This window comes from Athene noctua, chromosome 12, assembly GCF_965140245.1.
Source record: "Athene noctua chromosome 12, bAthNoc1.hap1.1, whole genome shotgun sequence".
Taxonomy (NCBI): Eukaryota; Metazoa; Chordata; class Aves; order Strigiformes; family Strigidae; genus Athene; species Athene noctua.
This window is the reverse complement of record NC_134048.1, coordinates 24380853-24401820: the sequence shown is the minus strand read 5'-3', so window position 1 is coordinate 24401820 and position 20968 is coordinate 24380853. Positions and strand designations below refer to the sequence as shown.

Sequence of the window (20968 nt, the reverse complement as noted above, 5' to 3'; positions counted from 1 at the left end):
CTCTTCACAGAGGAACAAATGTCACCCTTGAGCAGAGCCACGTGGCCGATAGAAGGGCTTTGGGAGGAGCGCGCCTATGACCTGTGGTCCCGGTCTGCTCCTGCCCTCAGAAAGCAGAAGATTAAAGTATAACTGAAATTGAAATGTGACCCTTAGAGCGAGCTCGGGTGGAGTGAGACCTTTCCTATGGGCAAGAAAAATAAAAGCCCCCTTCTTTCAATTACTATTTCAGATATAAGCAACTTGTTGAGTGGTGATAGAAGGACTTGCCCGTGTGACAAGTTCCTCTTCAGCAGAACACAGATGATTACACAAAGGAGACAGTTGAAGAATTCCTGATAGACCCTCCCTGATATTTTAGATGCTATGTAATCCCCCAAGATTTTCTCCCAGGACTTTGTGGATTTTGGAGGATTCACTCAGAGAATGGAAAGTAGATTAATCTGCTCCGTTAGAGGTGATCAGTTAATCCTGTGAGATGGGCAAAAGATGGGAGCTGGTGCTTGGACCAACATCCTTTCTGAAGTATTTTTTTCTTTGTGGTAGAGATGTCTGTGAAAGGTGAATATCACTCTAATACTGGGAGTAAACCCAGTCAGTGGCATGTGCCCTGTTTCTGGCTGTTGACAGAGCAGGTTAATATTAACAGTTCACTGAGCTATTAAATACTGTTGAGTAGTGATGATCAGTTGTGTTGAACTGTGGAGTGTTTGCTCATCTTTCTGTTGTCCTCTCATGCACAGAGGAGCAGAAACTAACCTCCCCACCCTGAAAATCCTGAGTCCATTGATACTTTTTCCTTTCTGATAAGCCTCACAGCATCAAGTATACCAGTATGAACAGTGAGCAGATGTGCATTAAGCACCTTGCTCTGTTGCTGCATGGGGAACACCAGCACTTGGGGAAATGCCAGTGAGGTTCTTGACTGTAGCAGAGGTTCAGTGAGACCATAAAATCCAAACTTGTCAAGGGACTGGCCTGAGTAGCATGGAGGCAGAGTCCTTTCTGGAGTTGGCATGTGATGATGAAATATATACAGTTGTGAAATACATGTTTGGTGATGCTGCACGTTAGACTCCAACCTGACGAGGGTTTGCAGCTGCTTCAGTCTGCTTTCCTTATCTGTGAAGGAATCAAGTCTTTCCTGCAACTCTGTTGATCAGCTGGAGGGTGGAAGTTGGGAAGAGTGGCTGCATTCTATTACAATTTTCATTTTTTATGCTGTAAAAGCTGTTCTGCCAAACAACCAGTTGATGTCAGATTTGGTAAATAAATCATCACAAAACTCACAGGTGTTGTGAACTGAAGGGACCCTTTTGCTACAGTTTTCAACAACATTTAATTAGTGCTTAGTGTGATGGTGTTGCTTGGTTTTGACACAGCTGTTTCATTTTTAAGCGTGACAGTATATAAATCAAAATAGTATTCTCAACAGTGATGCATTGATTTCACAATAGCAGAGCAATTTAATGAGACAGTTTCAATATTTCCAAAAGATAAATATAAAAGTTTCTATTTCTGTTAGGCAGGGAAATGATTAATTTTCCATACTACATAAATTATGAATTTTTTTAAAACCAGCTTTAGATTTTAGACTGTATTAAAATCTACTTAGATATGACCCCTTTTCTTCCCTCCCCCCATTCTGCAGGACTTTCTGATTTTTTTAATACTGAGAAGAGATTTAGAAATTGCACAGAGCGGATTTGTCTTACAGTATTAATCATGATCTGGTCTAGAATTTTATGCCTTCAGACTCAGTACAGTTTTGGGGACAGATGCAGCCCTCTGATTAATAGGGTCATATTGTGAACTTTTGGGCTCTCTGAAGATATGTTGTGCAGATAATTGTATTTTCTTTATTGATGAAGCTGGAGTCTTTGGAGGGGCAAAGAAGATGATGTTGACCAAGAAAATAAAGCACAGCACTGTTAGACTTGGAAACAAAAATATAAGTCTAGTGATTCTCATTACTTTTAGCAATACAATAATATACTTTTTCTATTGCATGTCAGTGAATTTTCTTATGACAGTAGACTTTCATGTGGCTTTTTAATGCATAAATACATGCTTGTCTCTTGGTCAACATTTTGTGTTTCTGATTGTAGCCTAATTTATGTTTAGTGTGACTTGTCCCTGAGGGTGGGGACATCTTTAACTAGATCAGGTTGCTTAAAGCTCCATCCCACCAGACCTTGATCACTTCCAACGATGGGGCATCTACAACTTCTCTGGGCAGCCTGTTCCAGAGTCCCACCATGCTCATTAAAAAAAAATTCTTCCTTATATTCAGTCTAAACCAACCTTCTTTCAGATGAAAACCATAGACCTTTCTTATCTTATTACTGCAATTGCATCCTAGCATTGTGGGAGATGATAAAATTACATGGGGCACATCCCTGTGTGGGGTTCAAAGTCCATGAATAACATTTCCTCACAATTGTGCATATGCTTTATCTTATTAGTAACTGGGAGCAAATGATACTTGGCAATACAGCTAACACTTCCCAAAAAACCCCAACACTTAAATGAAGTAGTAAAATAATTGGCACGATTTATCTCCTGCACTGGAAAGGCAGAAAATGTGTTAAGTATTTGAAATTTCACCATGTGGAATGAGATCATAAAATTATGCCTGAGCAGAATTTATTCTATTCTGCAATGTTTTGACTTGTTGCTTCTTGATAAAGCAAACAGTGTTGCGCATACCATGTTTAACTCCAGAAATCAGTACAATATGCCTAAAGCAGCTTGATGTGCCTTGTAAAACAGAAACCTGGGGTGATACAATTATCCAAAATACTTCGCTATATATTTTATGTGTAGATAAATGCTTTTATTTAAAACAAATACTTCTTTTAAATGTAAATTATAATTGTGATTGGTTGTAATTTTTTTCCCTCGGTAAACTTACATCACACCAACAGAAATACAGGATTTCTGAAAAGCAGAGTTCAGCTGCTGTGTACCAGCTATAGCCTACATGAGCTGTTCAGCCAAAGCTGCAGTTAACTTTGTAAGGGCAGCATTTGTTTCACTTCTTTTGCTTTGAATCCAAAGATAGTTCATAGATCTCTTAGCTCATTTACCTCTTTCCTATCTGGAAAAAGGAATTTCTATTTTGAGAGGAGACTACTGAGTCTGTTCTTGATTTCCCAATAACCCAGAGTGTTTTAGGACTCCTGTGGCTGGGTCTGGTAAGTCACTGCTTTGAACTGTGGAACATTTATATTCATCTCCTTTAAAGAATGCAACACCTGTTAGAGAATATTTTCTGTTCTTCTCTCCAGCTTGCCCTGCACAGAGTTTCGTCTATTTTATTCCAAGTTACTTTCATTTGAATCCAATTCTAGTACACCAAACACACCTATGGGTACAGTGTGTCTTCTGGCATTCATGTCTGTGGTAAAGAATGTTGGAGTGATGCTGAGGAGAGCCTGGGCATCCATGGGAGAGGTTACTCAGTTACTCAGCAGCCATGAGAGTTGGGTACTTGTGCCCATCCTCGGTACACGTCTAGAGTAGGCAGTACCTATGCAGCAAAGGGAACTGTTCAGTTATGTTTTACTTTAAACCTATTTGGCTAAATGATGCTTCTCTGGATGAGTCTTGGAAGAGGAAATTAAGGTGTCTTATTATGAATAATCTGAATGCTGGTTAACACTGCTGAAGTGTTCTTAGACCAGAGCTATGAATTCTCAGCCTCTCTCACTACCCACCCATCACTACGGCATTCTAGTATGCGTGTGGCACTGTTCAAAGAGCAAGAAAAAACATCAGAACATTAATTTATTCATTCATCAAGATGAAAGGCAGTATGGCTGATTAAGATTCCAAGAGTAAGTAGAACCCTGTTTTGTTATTTTTTCCTAAGTCCCCAGGCTCAGCTGTAAGTACCTCTTACAAATTCACTTACCCTGGGAGACAGAACCAGTCGCCTGTTTTCTGCTCCTGTTGCAGTCAGTGGCAAGTTCCCTTTAGCACTGCACAGACGTACTGGTGAAGCAGCTTTCAACTGAAGACATTTGTTCATATTTCAAGTAAGATTTTTTTTTTTTAACTGCAGTTTGGTAGACATGTGGATAACTATTGGATTAGAACTTCTTGTTATAGGGAAGGTAAATGGAGAGCTCAGTCCAACAGCTTTTCAATGGTTCTCTTTAGAGTTATTTCACACATGTGTTTCTTTGAATTTTGCTATTTCAGACACCTCTTGTATTTGACCCTTATGTTAGGCAGCTGTTGCATAATTAGTGGAGTCTTTCTTCTTACTATAAATGTACAGCTATATGCATATTCTTCTGTAATGAGGCCTGCTGGGAGATGCATCAGTGACAGCCTAAGTGCCTGTGATGGCGGTTGTGAAGAGGCATGTTGTACCGTCAAAGTGGGCAGCAGCACCTGGGCTTAGAAAAGGGGTAGCTTTTCCTGTCTTTTGGAAAGTACTTTTCACAGTAACTGCAACAGTATTTCTGAACAAGTTGTAAGACCATTGGGGCAGAGCCTACATCTTAATTTTTTGTGTGTCTTATCCCTATGCTATATAATAACTGAGGGGAAGCCTTAATTTTGATGATTGGTTAGTGTGTGAGATTTCTGCTCTGGGTTTGAACTGAGATGTTACTGCTGAAACAGGACCTTTTGTTCTGAAATGCAGGTTTGAATTCTGTAGGTCATATCTGTCTCTATACATTAAAAGGAGATATGTTACTGTGTTTTTTTGCTTTGTGATATTGATGGTAAGTCCCATTTGATTTTTCTGGCTAAATAGGGTCTGTGGTTGCTCCACAGCTGGAGCATGCTGGGGAATGGGGTCCACACTCTTTCTCTGTCAGCCTTAGCATAAAGCTGCTGTCATAATGTCCTGATGCTGCTGTTGTAGCATTCTAGAGATCGGGGATGAGTAAAGGGCCACAAGAAATGCCTGTACCTTCAAATGAGGGTTTGGTCAGGTTCACTGAAACAGCCTCAGAATTCCCTCTTGGGTTAAAACAGGGAAGTGAAGTTCCTTTCTTTCTCTTCTTCCCACTGATGCATGCAAGTTTTTGTTGAGTTAAACAGACTTTTACATTTGGAGGTCTCTTCTGTTTGAGCACAGATTATGATTTGGTTTGTAGAAAATGAAAATTAATGTGCAGTCAGACGATAATGCAGGAAAGCTTGCCTGGAATCCAACATCAGAGCACTGATCATTGTTCCTGCAAAGGTTCGCCACTGTCGCTGCAGTATGTGCTACCTCCTTCTTGGCAATCTTCATCTTTCAGCACTTTCCCCATCTCCAAACACATAAAGCAGATCTTTCCCAAGATTGCAAACCAGATCTCCAAACATTCTCTCTGCTAGCAACCACAAATGGGAATAGTAATACTATTGAACGAGAGTGAATACAGGGATGATCATGATGTTTGTCTAATGCCTGAAATTTTATGGTTAACAACCAGATGTTAAAACCCAGCGGTGATATTGCCATTCCTTGCATCATTTGTAAACTAGGATCTAGCCTCCTGAAGGCATAGGCACTCATTTCTCACTCTCTGGCAGACTGTAAGATACTAGACACTAAAAATAAATCCTTGTGATCAACATCTTGAGTTGCTTGTGCCTTAGATTTAGTGGTTGGTATCTTGCCTTATTCTGTAGCTAGAAAGCACAATTTATTTGGAAGCTCGATAGCCTTAGAAGCATTCTGAAATTATAAATACAATACAACTGTTCAGTTGGAAGGGACCTACAACAGTCGTCTAGTCCAACTGCCTGACCACTTCAGGGCTGACCAGAAGTTCAAGCACGTTATGAAGGGCACAGCCCAAATGCCTCTTCAGCACTGACAGGCCGGGGGCATCGAGCCCCCTCCAGGGAGCCCGTTCCATTGTTCGAGCACCCTCTCCGTAAAGAAATGCTCCCTGATGTCAAGCCTGAACCTGCAGTGATGCAGCTTTGCCCTCCTGGTGCCAGCACACACTGCTGGCTCCTGCTGAGCTGCTGCCCCCCAGCACCCCCAGGCCCCTTCTGCAGGGCTGCTCCCCAGGGCTATGCTCCCAGTTTACCCCTGGCTCTGCATTACTCCCTCCCAGGGGCGGAATCTGGCAGAATGGATGGGACTAGATCATCAGAAGCGATGTATTTTTTGTTACTTGAGCACCCAGTCCATTACTGAGACATCAGCTGCTAAAACTCCTCTCAGATGTGGACTGCAAGAAGCAGCAGCCACCAAACAGGGATGTGGTAGTGATCAGCTGGTGCTGTCTTAGTTATTGCCAGGGTGGGAACTGGAGGTTTCTAGTTCTGAAACTTGAGATGTTAAAATGTAAACCCAGGAGTGCAGGACCTGGCTTTTTATTTAAAACTATTTAGACCATTAAGAGTAAAGACAGGACTGGTGCTATTTTTGAAAAACATGAGGCTTCATGTGGGAGTCACAGCCCAGGCATTGCTGAGAAGCTTGTGTGAATGCTTTGGCACACTATTACCTTTATAAATCCAGCTGTGCATTCCCACAAGTGGTAGCTTTGAACAGTCTCTGTAGGTTGGGGACAGAGGGGGAAACAAAATACATGCTCAACAGTGGGCTATGATCTATTGCTGCCTGTCAGAGCAAGCAGTGCTCTGATGGATGAGAATTTAAATGCTTTCTGTTTTCCCACTGTTAATGAGAAAAAAAAGCTTTCTTCAACCAATGATTATTCTGTTTAAAGGAAGGTATTGCAGCTGGAATTTTCATAAAGCCTAAAAGAGTTCTATGCCTGAATTCCACTGAATATTTGGACACAAAATTTGCAGGAGGAGGCATTCTGGTTTTTGAGTGTGAAGGCCAGATGATAAGCTGATCTCTCTGCCCTTGCAAAAGACTATTATGAGCATGTGTTTGGTTTTAGTTTTGCCTTTGCTAAACGCCTGCGCTGTGCTCTTTACCACTTTTGAGTGGATGTAGGTTTCCTTGTTCCTCAGCATGTGTGTTTTCATTCAGAGTCAAGGTTATTCCTGTGTTGAGACTTAGGGATTGTGTATGTTGAGGCCAAACAGCCCAACACTTATTCAGGAGGGAGTCAAATTTAGCTTGTAAGAAACTTTGCTGTAAGGAGGGATTATGCTTTTATATGTTTTAAGGAGATTTTGATTCATTCTCTTAATTCTGTGGAAACTGCCATGTTACTGCTTTTCTAAAAACTTACTGTTCAGGCTTGCAGTTGAACCTGCTTGCTAAATACAGGTATAAAAGCCTATGCTCTTTGACCTTTGAGTAAGAATTCCAGCTGGGTTTCAGGGGAGATCACTGCTGCAGCCCTAGGTCTGAACAGAAACTTTAGAGCGACCAAAAGGAAGATGTGGCTTCCAGTGCTGAAGGAACCCACACTGCAGGGCCTCCTTTGCACTCCCTTGTATCCAGAGCCTTCAGCTGGTTTTGTTCCCATATGACACAGATCAATTCCAGTTTCCTGCATTTTCCTAAGTATGCTGAGGCCTTATTTCTCCTCTGGCTGTGCTGTGTGGGGATGACCTAGAAAGTGCACACAGCTGCAGAAAAACCAACTCACCTCAGCTCTGCCGGTGGTGTGTAACCTGCTGTGCCCCAGCGAGGCTGCTGCCTGGGAACCTCTGTGTTCCAGCATGTTTATCCTGAGAGGTGTCAGAAGTTTTAGACAAAATGACCTGTTATTTTGAGAACCATCTATTGCTGATATGGGAAAGATGCCTGGACGTAAGTAGTTTCTGGAACCTGCCGCCTGTGGTCAGAGTGTCGCCCGAGTCCCCTGTGCCGGCAGCAGCCCTGCGGCACAGCCGCGTCCCGCGCAGAAGGCAGGTGACATTTGGACATCCCATTTCAAGTGCATCCTAGATGTAATTCATGGAAAAAGCAAACCCATGGTTCAGAAGACAAAAAAGGTCTGACTAGATTCCTCTGATGTGCTTATCTTGTTTTACTGTAATAAAAAGGCTGAGATCCCCACTACAAATGGGAGAGTCAAGCAAGAAACTGTTGCGGCGCTGCCAGAGAAGGATGGCCTCATCTATTTTCCTGACAAGCCCCCGGGCAATTTCCATAATATAAATACGGGCTCCCTGGTCCATTCGCAAACTGGAGCATGTCTGCCTATGGCTGTTTGATTGGTACGTGCTCGTGCCTCTTTGTACTCAGCTGAACTTCCCCCGCGAAGAGGGTGTTGTTTCTCTTGTGCTTCTGCTGCTATTCCAGTGAGATGGGGAAGGCATTTTTTGCAACTTGTCTTGTTCATTTTAAATCAGAACAGAGAAGGGAGCCAATTTTGAGCCTTCAAGTCTCATGATAAAGGCCTTCCCTAAAGACAGATTGCTTTGAAATAGCCTGACCCCAACTTGTCAAATTAACATTCAATGTGATAATAGTGATTTTTACATATTTACAGGGGAAAGTGACAAGAGGGCTTTCTACTGGTACATTTTAGAAAGCATCTTCCATGTAACCATAGAAACCACACTACAAACATAGAGCATTTCCCCCAGCTTGACCTCTGGACTGTCTTGAATACAGGACTCTTGTTCAGTGCCCCTGTTTGGGGCTGAGCCTGCCTAGTGGTTACACTGAGAAGGTATCTGGTGAAATGAGCCTCGAGTGCAGTTTGCACGAGCTTCTAGCCTTGAAAAATACAGTGGGAAGGCTTTCATACAGGCTGCTAAACTTAATTGGCTTGGAGAAAACAAAGCAACCTGTGACTAGAGGAGAAAGGGAGAAAAATGGACTAACCACAGATTATCATTGGGAGCAATGTTCAGAGCAGATTCCTTTGCCACTTCAGATAAAGGATAATAGTGTTATCTGGGAGCATGTGTAGGTGCAATTTTCTTCTATACTTTTTCTAGCATAGAAAAAATACCTGAACACAGGTATTAACCAGAAGGTAACCTAAAATGCTGTGGAAAAGAAAGAACTAGAGCAAACAAATAAAAGAAAAAAAATAAAAAGGCAAGCGTGGACACCAAAAGAAAAGTAATAGCAGTGGGTTAAATTTATTGGAAGGAAGGAAAACAGAAGATTGAAGAGACTAGGTAGGAAGAAGCTTCTAGTGGGATTGCTCATCCAGTTATACTTGTCTTTTTATGCTCAGTCTTAAAGATTAGAGTGCTTTCCTTCAGGCATTTATGTTTTTTATGGTTTGTTCTGCCACAGGAAGCAGCACACCATTATCTGCACACTCAGTGCTTGTCATACCATGAGACTAGTATTTGCTTCAGACCTCTGGGAGTGTGAATATAAATAAACTTCTACCTGCTTATATCATGCAGCTAAGATTGAATTGATCCTAAAAAACCCCAGACAACAAAACCCAAAACCAACGAACTGGCAAACCTTGAGATTCAAATGTGCCTCTTCACATGGTAGCAGTTCTAATTAAGTTCAAGTGTAGCCATGATCTCTTGCTGATAAATACTGCACAGCCTGTAGCAATGTGTTACCACTACTCATAAAAGTGTGGCAAATTCTTCAGTGAATTAATTTAGATTTTCATTCAAGATGCATGTCAGAAGAAATGTGTGCAGCTGTTACTTCAGAATTTACTGGATGGATTTTCTGGGGAGAGGGGCAAAATAGAATCTTTCTTTGTGAGCTCGAGACAATTTATTATGCTTTAGGAATGGGCTTAATCATGCTATTTTGGATGGAAATCTGCACATAAGATTTGAAAAATTTTTTTCTAAGCCCTCTTTTGCTTAACCAGAGGTTTTCATGGCTCCAAGGGCTCCAACAGTAATTCCTACAGATTATATTGACACGTGCTGGTAGAGGGCAAAGCTGATAGGAGACACTCCAGCTGCTATTGTATTTGGCAGTCAGTCATTGTGAATAATACTGCTGGTCTTTTTGCTTACAGGCATCTGACAGATGCTTATTGCAATCTCTGAATAGTTGCATTGCCAAATAGACTACCAGGTTTTGAAGCAGTTATTAGGGTCATGTTATTCCCACAGTCTGGGAATGCTGTGGTGTTTTTAATTTCCTCGAGTTGATATGTCTAATGGCATCAGCACTGTGCCTTGTGTACTTGTTCTGTTTTTGGCTGGGATTGAGCTGATTTTTCTTCTTAGTAGCTAGAGTAGTGCTGTGTTTTGGATCCAGTATGGGATTTTGTACGAGAAGAACATTGATAATATCCTGATGTTTTCAGTAGTTGCTCAGAAATCAAGGACTTTTCAATTCCCCATGTCCTGCCTGTGCACAGGTGCACACGAAGCTGGGAGGGAGCACAGCCAGAGCAACAGACCCAAACTGGCCAGGGGAATATTTCATATCACACGACATCAGGCTCAGTATATAGATGAGGGTTGGCCAGGAAGCTCCTGCTCTCTTCTGGGATGGTGGTTTGGGGATTTTCTCTCCTCCAGGATTGCTAGCCAGGACGGGCTGGGCGTTGGTTGGCAGGTGGTGAGCAATTGCACTGTGCATCACCTGTTTGTATATTCTGTTATTGCTACTATTATAATAACTATTATTATAATTTTATTTCAATTATTATATTGTTTTTATCTCGACCTACAAGTATCTTTACCTTTCCCCCTCCAATTCTCTCCCTCATTCCCCGGGGCAGGGGAGGCTGAGCGAGTGGCTGCATGGCGTTTGGCTGCTGGCCGGGTTTGAACCACAACAGTCCTTCACAGAGAGGTCTATATAGTGATATCAAGAGAAGTTATTTATCTAGGCAGCTAAACTGTTTCTTCTCAGACTTTAAATCTAGGATTTGATCATGTTTACTGCTGAGAACCAGTACATCTTGTGGCTCCCTTCCCTCCTTCGGAACTGAGAGTGCTCAGTGTAGTAAGGACATGGCAGCTGGTGGAATCAGCCTCCTGACTTGCCTAGCTTTCCACAGCAGACTGCAGGGACGGTGGTCTTTAGTAATTTAATTAGCACCCTGTGGGGAGTATGTGGTATTGCAAGATACCAGGGAATTTTATGAAAGGTTATTCCCTCACTGCAGTCTGCAAGGATCTGCGAGCAGGCATTGGTAAAGCAGCTACGTAGAAATGCTTTGGCATAAAATTCAAACTTTATGCATTAAAAGCAGTACAGCGGAGAACTGACAAAGTCACTGGGCCCTTCCCTCTGAAAGAATGGTAGGCCACATTGAGACGTGAAAAGATACAACTTTGAGCATCTGAGCATTGCAGTGCTCTTTCAGTGAGAAAGAACTCCACAGAAAGAAGATAATTCTTGCCTGAAATATTAATTTACTCAAATTGAATGGAAGTTCCAGTGAAAAAAGCAGTTTCAGGCGTACATTTTTTGGCAAACTTCACTCTATTTAGAACTGCTTTACATAAGAGTAATACCATATCTTTACAATTACATATATTCCCATCTCTCAATGGGGTACTCATTCAATCAGTAGACTAAATTTGCAAGGTTGATCTGGTCTGTTATCCTTTGTGTTAGAATAGAACAGAATATTTCAGCTGGAAGGGCCTTACAGTGATCATCTAGTCCAACTGCCTGACCACTTCAGGGCTGACCAGAAGTTCAAGCACGTTATGAAGGGCACAGCCCAAATGCCTCTTCAGCACTGACAGGCTGGGGGCATCGAGCCCCCTCCAGGGAGCCCGTTCCAGTGTTTGAGCACCCTCTCAGTAAAGAAATGTTTCCTCATGTCCAGTCTAAACTTCCCCTGATGCAGCTTTCTTTGTTTCTTGCTGTGTATATGGTGCCATTGTGTTGATGTAAGACAGGTGAATTCCTGGAATTAGTATTTAATCAGTTTTCAAGAAAAGGTGGAAGAACTTATGCCTGTGTGACTCATCTCTTCTCCTTTTTGCATTAAAACCAGTGTCAATCCTTGGTTTAATTTTAACTGGTCTAACCAAACCCTACATTGCTGTGATTTGGGAAGGAGAGAAGGTTTGTCTACCTACCAGATATGAAAACTCAGCAATATAAGAACTGTTTTTGTGTACTGTGTGCCTGTCCCAAGATTTTTCATCAGTAAAACTTACTCCATACATCACCTGTACTGAGTGATATAAGAAAATGGCTGAAAATCACCATTGTACTTCACCCTTAATAACAGAGTAAATATCTTGTTGGATCTAAGGGTAAAATTTCTGTGCAGGAGGTAATTTTTTTTCTGTAATTTCTGTGGTATAGCTGGCATGTCTCTCATGACTTCAGGGCAATTATTCTGTAGCTACACCAGTGCAAATCATCCTGGCATTACCAGAGGCATTTTAAGACAGCTGCCAAATGCTTTTATTAAAGCAAAAATTGGAAAAAAGATAAAAGCTCTGGTACTGGGCACTGAAACCCACGTTCAGACTGCAGAGCAAATGTGTCCCATTGGTGTGAAGTCTGGTTCTCCAGCCTGATGTCCAGATCAAGAGACACAGTAGGAATATGCTGTGGTTCTCTTCCAAACTCTGCAGGTTTCTTTTCAGTGGAGGCTGAGGTAGGGAGGTGATCCTGTGACCTGTGGCTGTTACCCTTCCCATGCCTGATAACTCCTGAAGAGAGCTGCAGCCAGTCCCACAAGCTGGGACTTCTTGAAATTAATTGCCATTCATAGCTGAAGTGCTTTGTTTAGCTCTGGGAACTCAGCTCAAGTTTTTCTCTGTTAGGTAAACTTACATGGGGTGGTGGATGTGCTGTGTCTGCAGGACTTGCCATCTGGTATCTTCCAAGGTGTGCAGGAGCTTTGGGAGTGTTTAGGGCCTCCCTGCTGTTGCATAAAGGTTCAGTTATCTGCATCTAGTTTCAATTTAAGAAGCGATTGGTAGATTGAAGAGGACAGTATTGCTCCTGGACTTATTCCTGTTTCTGAGCTGCATTTAATTTGGGCAAATCAAAAGATTTTTTTTGTTTCTCAGGGACAGTTCAGGAAAGGCAGATGGCAGTCTGCAGCTACTGCAGCAGGAATAGGACTGTGGCCCTTTAGGGTGCACCGTTTAGACTGGCTGCTGAAGAGCAGTTGTATATTAATCAATCATTCTGCCATCCTTGACATCCGCTTCATCCTTATGCAGTACAGATTTTCTTTTCATTCACCAGTTAAGTTTCACACAATGCTGAACTCCTGGTGACATTGTTCCCAGCGCTATCACATTTATTCTTTGCAGGCCAGGTAGAGCGTGTACCTACACTTGTTCACTTTTTATATGGTTCTGGTGCTTCCTGATCCTTAGTGTTTTGCATGCCAAAAGATCATCATAGAGGCTTTAGTTATTAAATGATGCCTTTTTGTTTTCCAGAGCAAATCACATGCTTTGGCCAAATGTCAGTTGTATCAAAGGGCAAACTGCATGCAAAACAGCAGAACTCCTGAAGTTGTTATTTATTTACTGCTAGCAGCATGTCTGTGAGAGCTGGACCTCACTGGAAGAGCCTGTGTGATAACATTAAACCTGATAATGCTAGTGGAAGCAGTGAACCGTGTGGGCTTGCAGCAAGGAAGCAAGGGGACTCATAAGCAAAAAAACCCAGTTTCTAAACTGTTGAGTTACTGGTGTTTTGTCACAGGAGAATGAGAACAATTTCATGCTTTATATCCCACTTTTCCTTTCACAGGAGTAGAATATGTTCTGCTTTGTCTGTTTGCTCTTTCCTACTTCCCTTGAAGCCTTGTCTGCTCAGCTCATGATCAGCAGCTCAGCAGTGCTCTGATTGTGTGATCTCGGGGATTGCCTGGAAGACTCCAAAAGGTTTGGAAAAGAAGAAGGGAATGAGATGGGCACTGGGATCCAGAGAGAGCTGAGGAGGGGGAGAGCAGACACCAACGAGAACCAAGGCAGAGACTATCTAAAACCTCACATTTGTCCATAAAGTGCCTGAATTAGAAATAAGGATACTTGTTGCATAAGCTGTAACAGTAAGTCTATGTTTAATTCAGAACATGGTGCACTGTAAAGGAAGGTTTGCAGAATGCTTCCAGCTTCATGCCTGTGGGTTTATTCCCCAGCTTCTGGTTTTAAAAACTCACCAACATTCACAATTTCAGGATATTTTTCCAGTGGGGAGAACTCACAGGGTATTTTGTTATTATTCAACAGTCCCAATGTTTTTAAAATAGCAAAGATACCCACTTTCTTTCCCAAATACCCTTTTCTGGATGTGACCCATAATTCCTGCAATAAATCTTCATTATCCTTAAGGCTCCAGCTGAGAGGAGGGGGTGCTTTGTCAGGTGGTGCCCTTCAGCGTGCACAGAGAAAGGCAGAAACGCCTGCTGGGTGCAGCAGGAGACTCGGGGCAGGAGGTCAGTCCTGGAGGCATGGTGTGGTCCTGCCTGCCCACCGTGTGCCCCGTGTGCAGGCTGGGGGGGAGACGGGACGCCCGGGGGCTCGCTGGGAGCAGGGCTCTTGCTGGGAGCACACCTTGGCCCCGTGCTGGGAGGAGCCCTCTGGGACACTGATCTCCAGAAAGGTCTTGGGAGAGGTGAAAGCTGGAGAAGTGAGAGAATTTCACAGAGAAGTGCTTTTTAGAGAGGAAGTGTAAGATAAGAAAGCAAAAATGAAGATGAAGTGATTGACAGCATTCTGAGTATCATAGATGTATTTTGGTCTGTGTTGGAGGCTACAGCTCCAGAGAGAATCTCCTGTGATATTTTTTTTTTTTTTAAATCTATTGTCCTTACTGCTTTGCTTATGAACTCTTTTCTTTCTCAAAAGACCTCCTTTGCATGGTTAATCTGGTGAAAATGTCATCCTTTGCTCAAACCCAACAAGTCTTCATGTATTAGTATTCATTTGGCATCGACAGCCTAAGATTTCTACTTTTTTGACCATTTCTGTCCCATCTGGCCTCCTTTTTTTCCCGAGCCAGCACTAAACCAGATCTGTTTGTGCTGTGTCACATAATACATGACAAGAACAAGCCATTTTTATTAACTGCTTTCCAAAGCCCATTTTCTTTCTCAGTCATGTGCACCTACAACAGGCTAAGCTCTGATGTACAGTCTCAGCCCTCCTGGCGAAAAAGTCTTCGTGTAGCCAGCACGATTAGATCCTTTGTTACCACCTTGCGTGTGTGGTGCTGTGGGAGGGGCAATCAGATGCTCTTTTGTAGCTGTAGGTGTACAGTGCAATGCCAGGATTTCAGGGGTATTGTAACTGGGAGCAACACAGGAAGCCCTGGGTGATACAGGCCAATGTTCTCAGGACAGCAGGATCAGTATGGCAAGAAGTGAGTCTGCTTTCTTCAGTTCACAGTGACTCTACTGAGGATTCTGCTGTTGTCTCAAAGGGTGTGTGTCACTCCTGCAGGTTTCGTGGATGTGGTAGGAATGTCAGAGTGACTGTGTGAACATGAACATGGCACCATGCTTGCTCGGTGCTGAGACACATGGACGCAGGAGTTTCTAAGGAGCTTATTTACCCACATTTGTTTTGTGGGTAGACAGAATACCTCTTTATGTGAGGCTGTCAGTCAGTGCCAATAATCAAGACAAATTCAAAGAAAACCCAACAACCTGACAACCCACCCCCCAAAACCACTAGATATGTGGGACAGAGGAACACTCGTGTTCTTAGCCATATGGAAAAAACCCTTGGCTTCCTGATTGGCGTGTCTTGCTGATGTGCTTGGGTTTAAGCTTACTGTATTGCTTTGGCTTAGGACAGAATTTTCCCCAAAAAATTCAGTTGATGGAAATAATTTGTGGAATTGTTTTCCGTTCCCTTGGAAGTGGCAAAGGGGACAACTTCTAGTCTGGTACAGGCTATTGCATGTAATCAGTTCTCTGCTTCTACAGAGACCTGGAATGATGGTGAGGACTTCAGCACCTCCCCTCTCCTCCTGTGGCAGTGTTGTGAAGTCTGAGTTTGGCACAGGATCTGGGGTGGGACCAGGGGTTGGGAAGGGTAAGAGGAAGATATTATATGTTTGGTAGATCCTTGAGACTAAACCTGCTTTGTGGTTACTTCCATCTGCAAGGCTTGGATTAAATGACCTGTCCCTTCTAGTCCTGTACTCTGTGTCACTAATCCTTACAGTAAACAGACTCCTGTCTCCATTGCATGGTGCCCCTTTCTGAGAGCAGAAGGGTGTATATGGAACCTCCACTTGTATGCCAGACTTGCGTACAGAAGCCTGATTGTCCTGGGATCTCCCTTGCAGGTTTTCAGACAAAGGTTGCAGTGTTTGGAGAAGTGAGCTATCTCTTGCGTTCTATGACCATGTGAGCTGTCATGCTGCAGTGTCCACTGACAAATAATAGTATGTCTTCTTTCTCACAGGGCTTCCAAAGCAGCTGAGACCAGGACCTTAAGGAATGTCATGCAGTAGGTGCTAAACTAACTGGCACTGAAAGGAACAGAAAAAGATGGCAGTTCGTATTTGAAATATTTAAGCACGTGGACTCTCGCTGATAAGAAATCATGTCAAAAAAAGGACGTAGCAAGGGCGAAAAGCCTGAGGCACTGATTGTTGCCCTGCAGGCTGCCAATGAGGAACTCAGGACCAAGCTAACAGACATTCAAATTGAGTTGCATCAGGAGAAATCAAAGGTGAGTGAGGGTTTGGTTTTAAATAACAGTGTCTGTGCTGAAGGAGAGAAACACATGGAAAAAATAGTCATAGGAATCAAGAGAGGCAATACAACTCTCTCCTAAAACAGTGGTCTGATTCTTCCCCCACATACAACATTTTCTTATGTGGATGTCCTGTTGCAACCTTTTAAAATAGACAAGATTTCAAGCTGCAACAAAGCGGTCGTCTCACTCTTTCAAACTCATTCTTCATCCTTTCATTCATAGACATTTGATGACAATCTTGGAAAGCAAAAATGGTTTTCGATTCTTTTGTTTTCCCTGCAAGCTTTGGCATTCATGTGTTGCACACAGGCAAGGCTTAGTTATTCTCTTAAGGAACCCCAGGCTAGCTGCCAAAAAACTGATGGCCCAGGGAGCTTCTCTAATGCTTTCCACTATGTTCTGAGTCTTGCTGCTTTTGTTATCTCTGCAGCTATGGAATTCCAATATGGAAATTGCCAGAGCAGATTTTTGTTACTAGACATCACTTCAAGGATGGCCCAAAATAATGAGAGCTACAAGAGTAGGAAAGTCTTGAAAACAAAACAAAAAACCTTATCTGGAATATATTCAAATGTGCTTGAGTAACACTGGAAAGGAGGGGAACAGGAGAGGAACAAAATAATGAAATTGCTCACATGCTTCAGTACCTCTCAGGATGCCCATCCATAGATGCTCTTGTCTGTTCCTGTAACTAAATTGGACTAAGTGCTTGGGGTATTAAAGACATTGTCATCGTGGAGTAGTGAGGGCTAAAAATGACAGTTTGAGGAAGTAGATCACACTTCTGAATTGTTCTGCAGTTTGGATTGAGAGGAGCAGACGTCACTGCAAATTTTATTTTAATCTGGATTTAGATTTTAGCTCTTTCCTCCTTTTCCCCTAGATGTAAGCAGGTTCAGGTTGGACATCTTGGTACAACTGAATTTGTAAAATCAGGGTAGAAGCAGGATGCCAGACTGAGCAGTCACCCACAGTGCCAGGAGCTTTAAGGAAGTGTTCATCCCACAAAGGGGTCAGACAAGTAGGATCTTTGGGCTTTTCATATCTCTGCTAGCAATAAGTTCACGCTGCCAATGAATCCAAAGTGGGTAGAGAATTCTGGGCCGTTGTGGTCTTTTATTGAACATGTCTCTCTTCCATTGCTCCAGGTGCAATAATCTTTTTCCCTTAAGGCCCTCATTCCCTTTCCCCTTCTTCCTATCAGAATGGTACATCTACAAGTCAGCCTCACATCTGATGGTATTTCAGTTTAACAAACTAGGCAGCCTGGAAACTAATAGCCCTAAAACCGGGCACCCCAGAGCTCAGCTGGGTGGTACCCAGGCCCTGGCTGGGTCTGCGTTTGTGCTGTTGTGGATACCCAGACTCCTTTGTTGACAGTTCAGGTGTATCTTTCTACGCTATGCCAGAATGGATCACTTAGAATAATCACACCTTGTTCTGCAGTGCATTCAACTTCCTTTTTAATAAACAGGAAGAGATAGAAAGAGGGCATTAGGCTCATTTTTAGTCACCACTATTCAAAATCAAGGAAGAACCTAGAATGAAGGAGTAGTGAAGGTAAACCAAGAACCTGTCCTAAGGACTTGGGGGTTGAGGGGCTAAGGTTATGTGTGGCTTTCTTCTCAGAAGTGATCTATGTAGTAAAGGCATTTTAACATCTTGCGTGAATTGTACAGACGTGATAAAAGAAACTGCTTTTTGGTCTGTGGCTGCACAGTCCTCTTGCTGCATGTGACTTGAATTATTCCATGTAGTTACTGCATCGACAGCCTCTGAAATCCTCCGGAGAAGTCAGTGGCAGTTGCAAGTGCAGACCACCTTTAAGAAGATGTGTATCAAGTACTTTGCTCTGAAAAGTTTTTGTGCATCCTAGAGCCCTGTGGAGGAAGTTCTAGGAGAATCTTTCAGATTTGCTTTCCATGGAGCCTTTGGAGGAAGATTCCTCTCATTTTTAGAGTCTGTTACTTGTCAGAACGACCTTGTTGATTGAAACCAAAGTAAAAGTACACTTTCAAACTCTTCTTATTGCTTCTTTTGGGAAAGCTGTATCTGAAATAAGATGGGGATAGCATGGAAGGAAAGAAAAAAGTCAGTGAGCTCCGTATATAGCCCATAGCACTTCCTACCTTAGCTAAATCCTCTCCAAAGGATCAGTTAGGCCTGCAGGCTAGATCACCAGTGTCTCTTGGAGGGTTTTCAGATGACCTACTACTATGCTTTTTCACATTGACTCGTTTCTCCCCTGTTTTTTTCTTTTGGAAAGGTTTGCTCACTGTTCCTCATTTCTTGTGGCCTTTATTTAAAAAGGAATTAATGAGGAAGTTCTTACAATCTTTGAAGCCACATTCTTTTTCACCGTAAATAACAAACCTGCTGAATTTGCTTTGAACTGAACAATCCTTATCTGTTGCTTTCCTTTGGTGTAGGTTCACACAGGTTTCTATTGTGGAATTTCTCAGGCATATGAAGTTGCATCTAGAGATATGTTAGTGTAAGCATACTGAGGGCTGGTGGGTTGTGCTCTTAACTTTGATTCCAAAGCTATAGACAAAGAGCTTTTAAAAAACTGTTGTTAATGAAGAGCAGCAAAGGACATACTTTAAGTAAAGCTAGCTGTTCCATAAGCATAATAACCAGTGAGGCATGTTTTTCTGTTAGAGGTCTCTAAGAAGTGACTACAAATGCCTGTTAAAACTCTATGTATGGCGAAGAACATCTGTAAAAGATGAAATGTTTCCTGGACTTTCAGACTTGCACCTTATCTCAGATGGGATCGTGTAGAGGCAAGCACTTCTCTCTCATCTGATTGACTGCCCATGGTCATGAAAGTTGTAGGAACCTTGCTATTTCTGAGCCCTCTAATTTTCTAGTGAATTTGACTGATGGGTTAAAGTTATCAGACAAATGCACACATATACACGGAGTTTTATTTCCTAAGGAAAAAATATATGTAGTGTCACTGTGGGGCAAGACACCTGGAGAAGACAGGGTTGTTTTGGCTTGAGTAAAGACAGTGTAAATCTATGTGAATGCCCCAGGAGTTGGCCCATATTTTGTTGTAGGAGCATGGAGGATCACCTGGGGTCTGCAGCAGGGTCTTCCTCAGTTTGACATGGCTGTGTGTCTGGTGGGCTTGTTTTGAGAGCATTCTGTTGGTGGCAGGTGACTTTGATTTTATCTCCATGTAGGTTGCTAAACTTGAAAGAGAGAAGACTCAAGAAACGAAGCGCATCCGTGAGGTGGAGCAGCGCAAGCAGACGGTGCAGATCACAGAGCTGAAAGCCAAACTCCATGAGGAGAAAATGAAGGAGCTGCAGGCCGTGAGGGAGAACCTCATCAAACAGCACGAGCAGGAGATGACGCGGATGGTGAAAGTCCGAGACAGCGAAATCCAGCGCCTCAAGTCAGCGCTGTGCGCGCTGCGGGACGGGAGCAGCGACAAAGTAAGGACAGCGCTGACTATTGAGGCTCGTGAAGAGGCCAGAAAACAGTTCGACTCCGAGCGCCTTAAGCTTCTGCAGGAAATTACTGAACTGAAGTCTGCCAAAAAGCAGGTAGATGAGGCCCTTAACAATATGATCCAAGCCGATAAGATCAAGGCGGGCGATCTTCGGAGTGAGCACCAGTCCCACCAGGAAGCCATTTCCAAGATCAAATGGGAGAGTGAAAGGGATATTCGCCGCCTGGTCAGTAACCAAAACAGTCGATGTGTTCTCTTATGCTGTAGTGAGCTTGCTTCTGTGCCTCTTAGCTTTCTGTGAATAACAGAGCTCTGAAGCACACCTCAGTCTGCAGAAGTGTGACAGACTCCTCGCTGCCATTTCTCAGCCGTAAATAGAGGGCGGGGGGTTGGCTGGAGCAGCTGCCGTGATGGCAGCTGGCACGTGCGTGCGTGGCCTCGTCCGCGGGGCCCGGCTGGCGGAGTGCTGACACGTGTGCCATGTCGGGTGTTAGGGAAGGGTGTCTGCCTCTGCACTTGCAGTCTGTTAGTTCCTCTATCTCTTGTGATGGCAGCCTAAACACATTAAGCCATGGCAGGAGGGGAGGTGTGTTCTGGTTTGTTCTTGGCTCAGTGATTACTGGGGAAAATGAACAAAATGAGGCCCATGTCAGCAATGCTGCAAGTTGCTGTTTCCCCATCATCCGGGGAGCTGGACCTGCCTGGGACAATGGAAGGTGGAATTCAAGATTTCATAGTTAAGTAAAAGAAATGGTAACTTAAACTGTCAAGAATGATTGATTTTTTTAAATTTTTTTTTAAATTTTTTTTTTTCCCCTTCCTTTCCCCCCCTTTCAAAGTCTGTGTACTGGAGGCATGTTCCTGTGTTGCCAAAATGCTCAGTAATATAGTACAGACTAGTAGTGGTGGATTTTTTCTATCTGCCCTCTGAATTTTGACCCTTCTTCCTTTGATCCCCATTTGCATTTCTGTGTAGCCATGAGAACAAACTACTTTTCTTTCTTTCTCATCAGAAAT

The 20968-nt window shown here is 43.0% G+C and overlaps 1 protein-coding gene across 1 annotated transcript in view; it reads left to right on the top strand.

Moving 5' to 3' along the window:
• JAKMIP2 (janus kinase and microtubule interacting protein 2) overlaps positions 1–20968 on the top strand; it is a 60941-nt gene that overhangs the window by 9139 nt on the left and 30834 nt on the right. The window contains exons 2-3 of the mRNA XM_074916547.1: positions 16192–16461; positions 19680–20177. Coding sequence (XP_074772648.1) covers positions 16333–16461; positions 19680–20177 — 627 coding nt within the window. The 5' untranslated portion in view covers positions 16192–16332. The remainder of the gene's footprint in view (positions 1–16191; positions 16462–19679; positions 20178–20968) is intronic.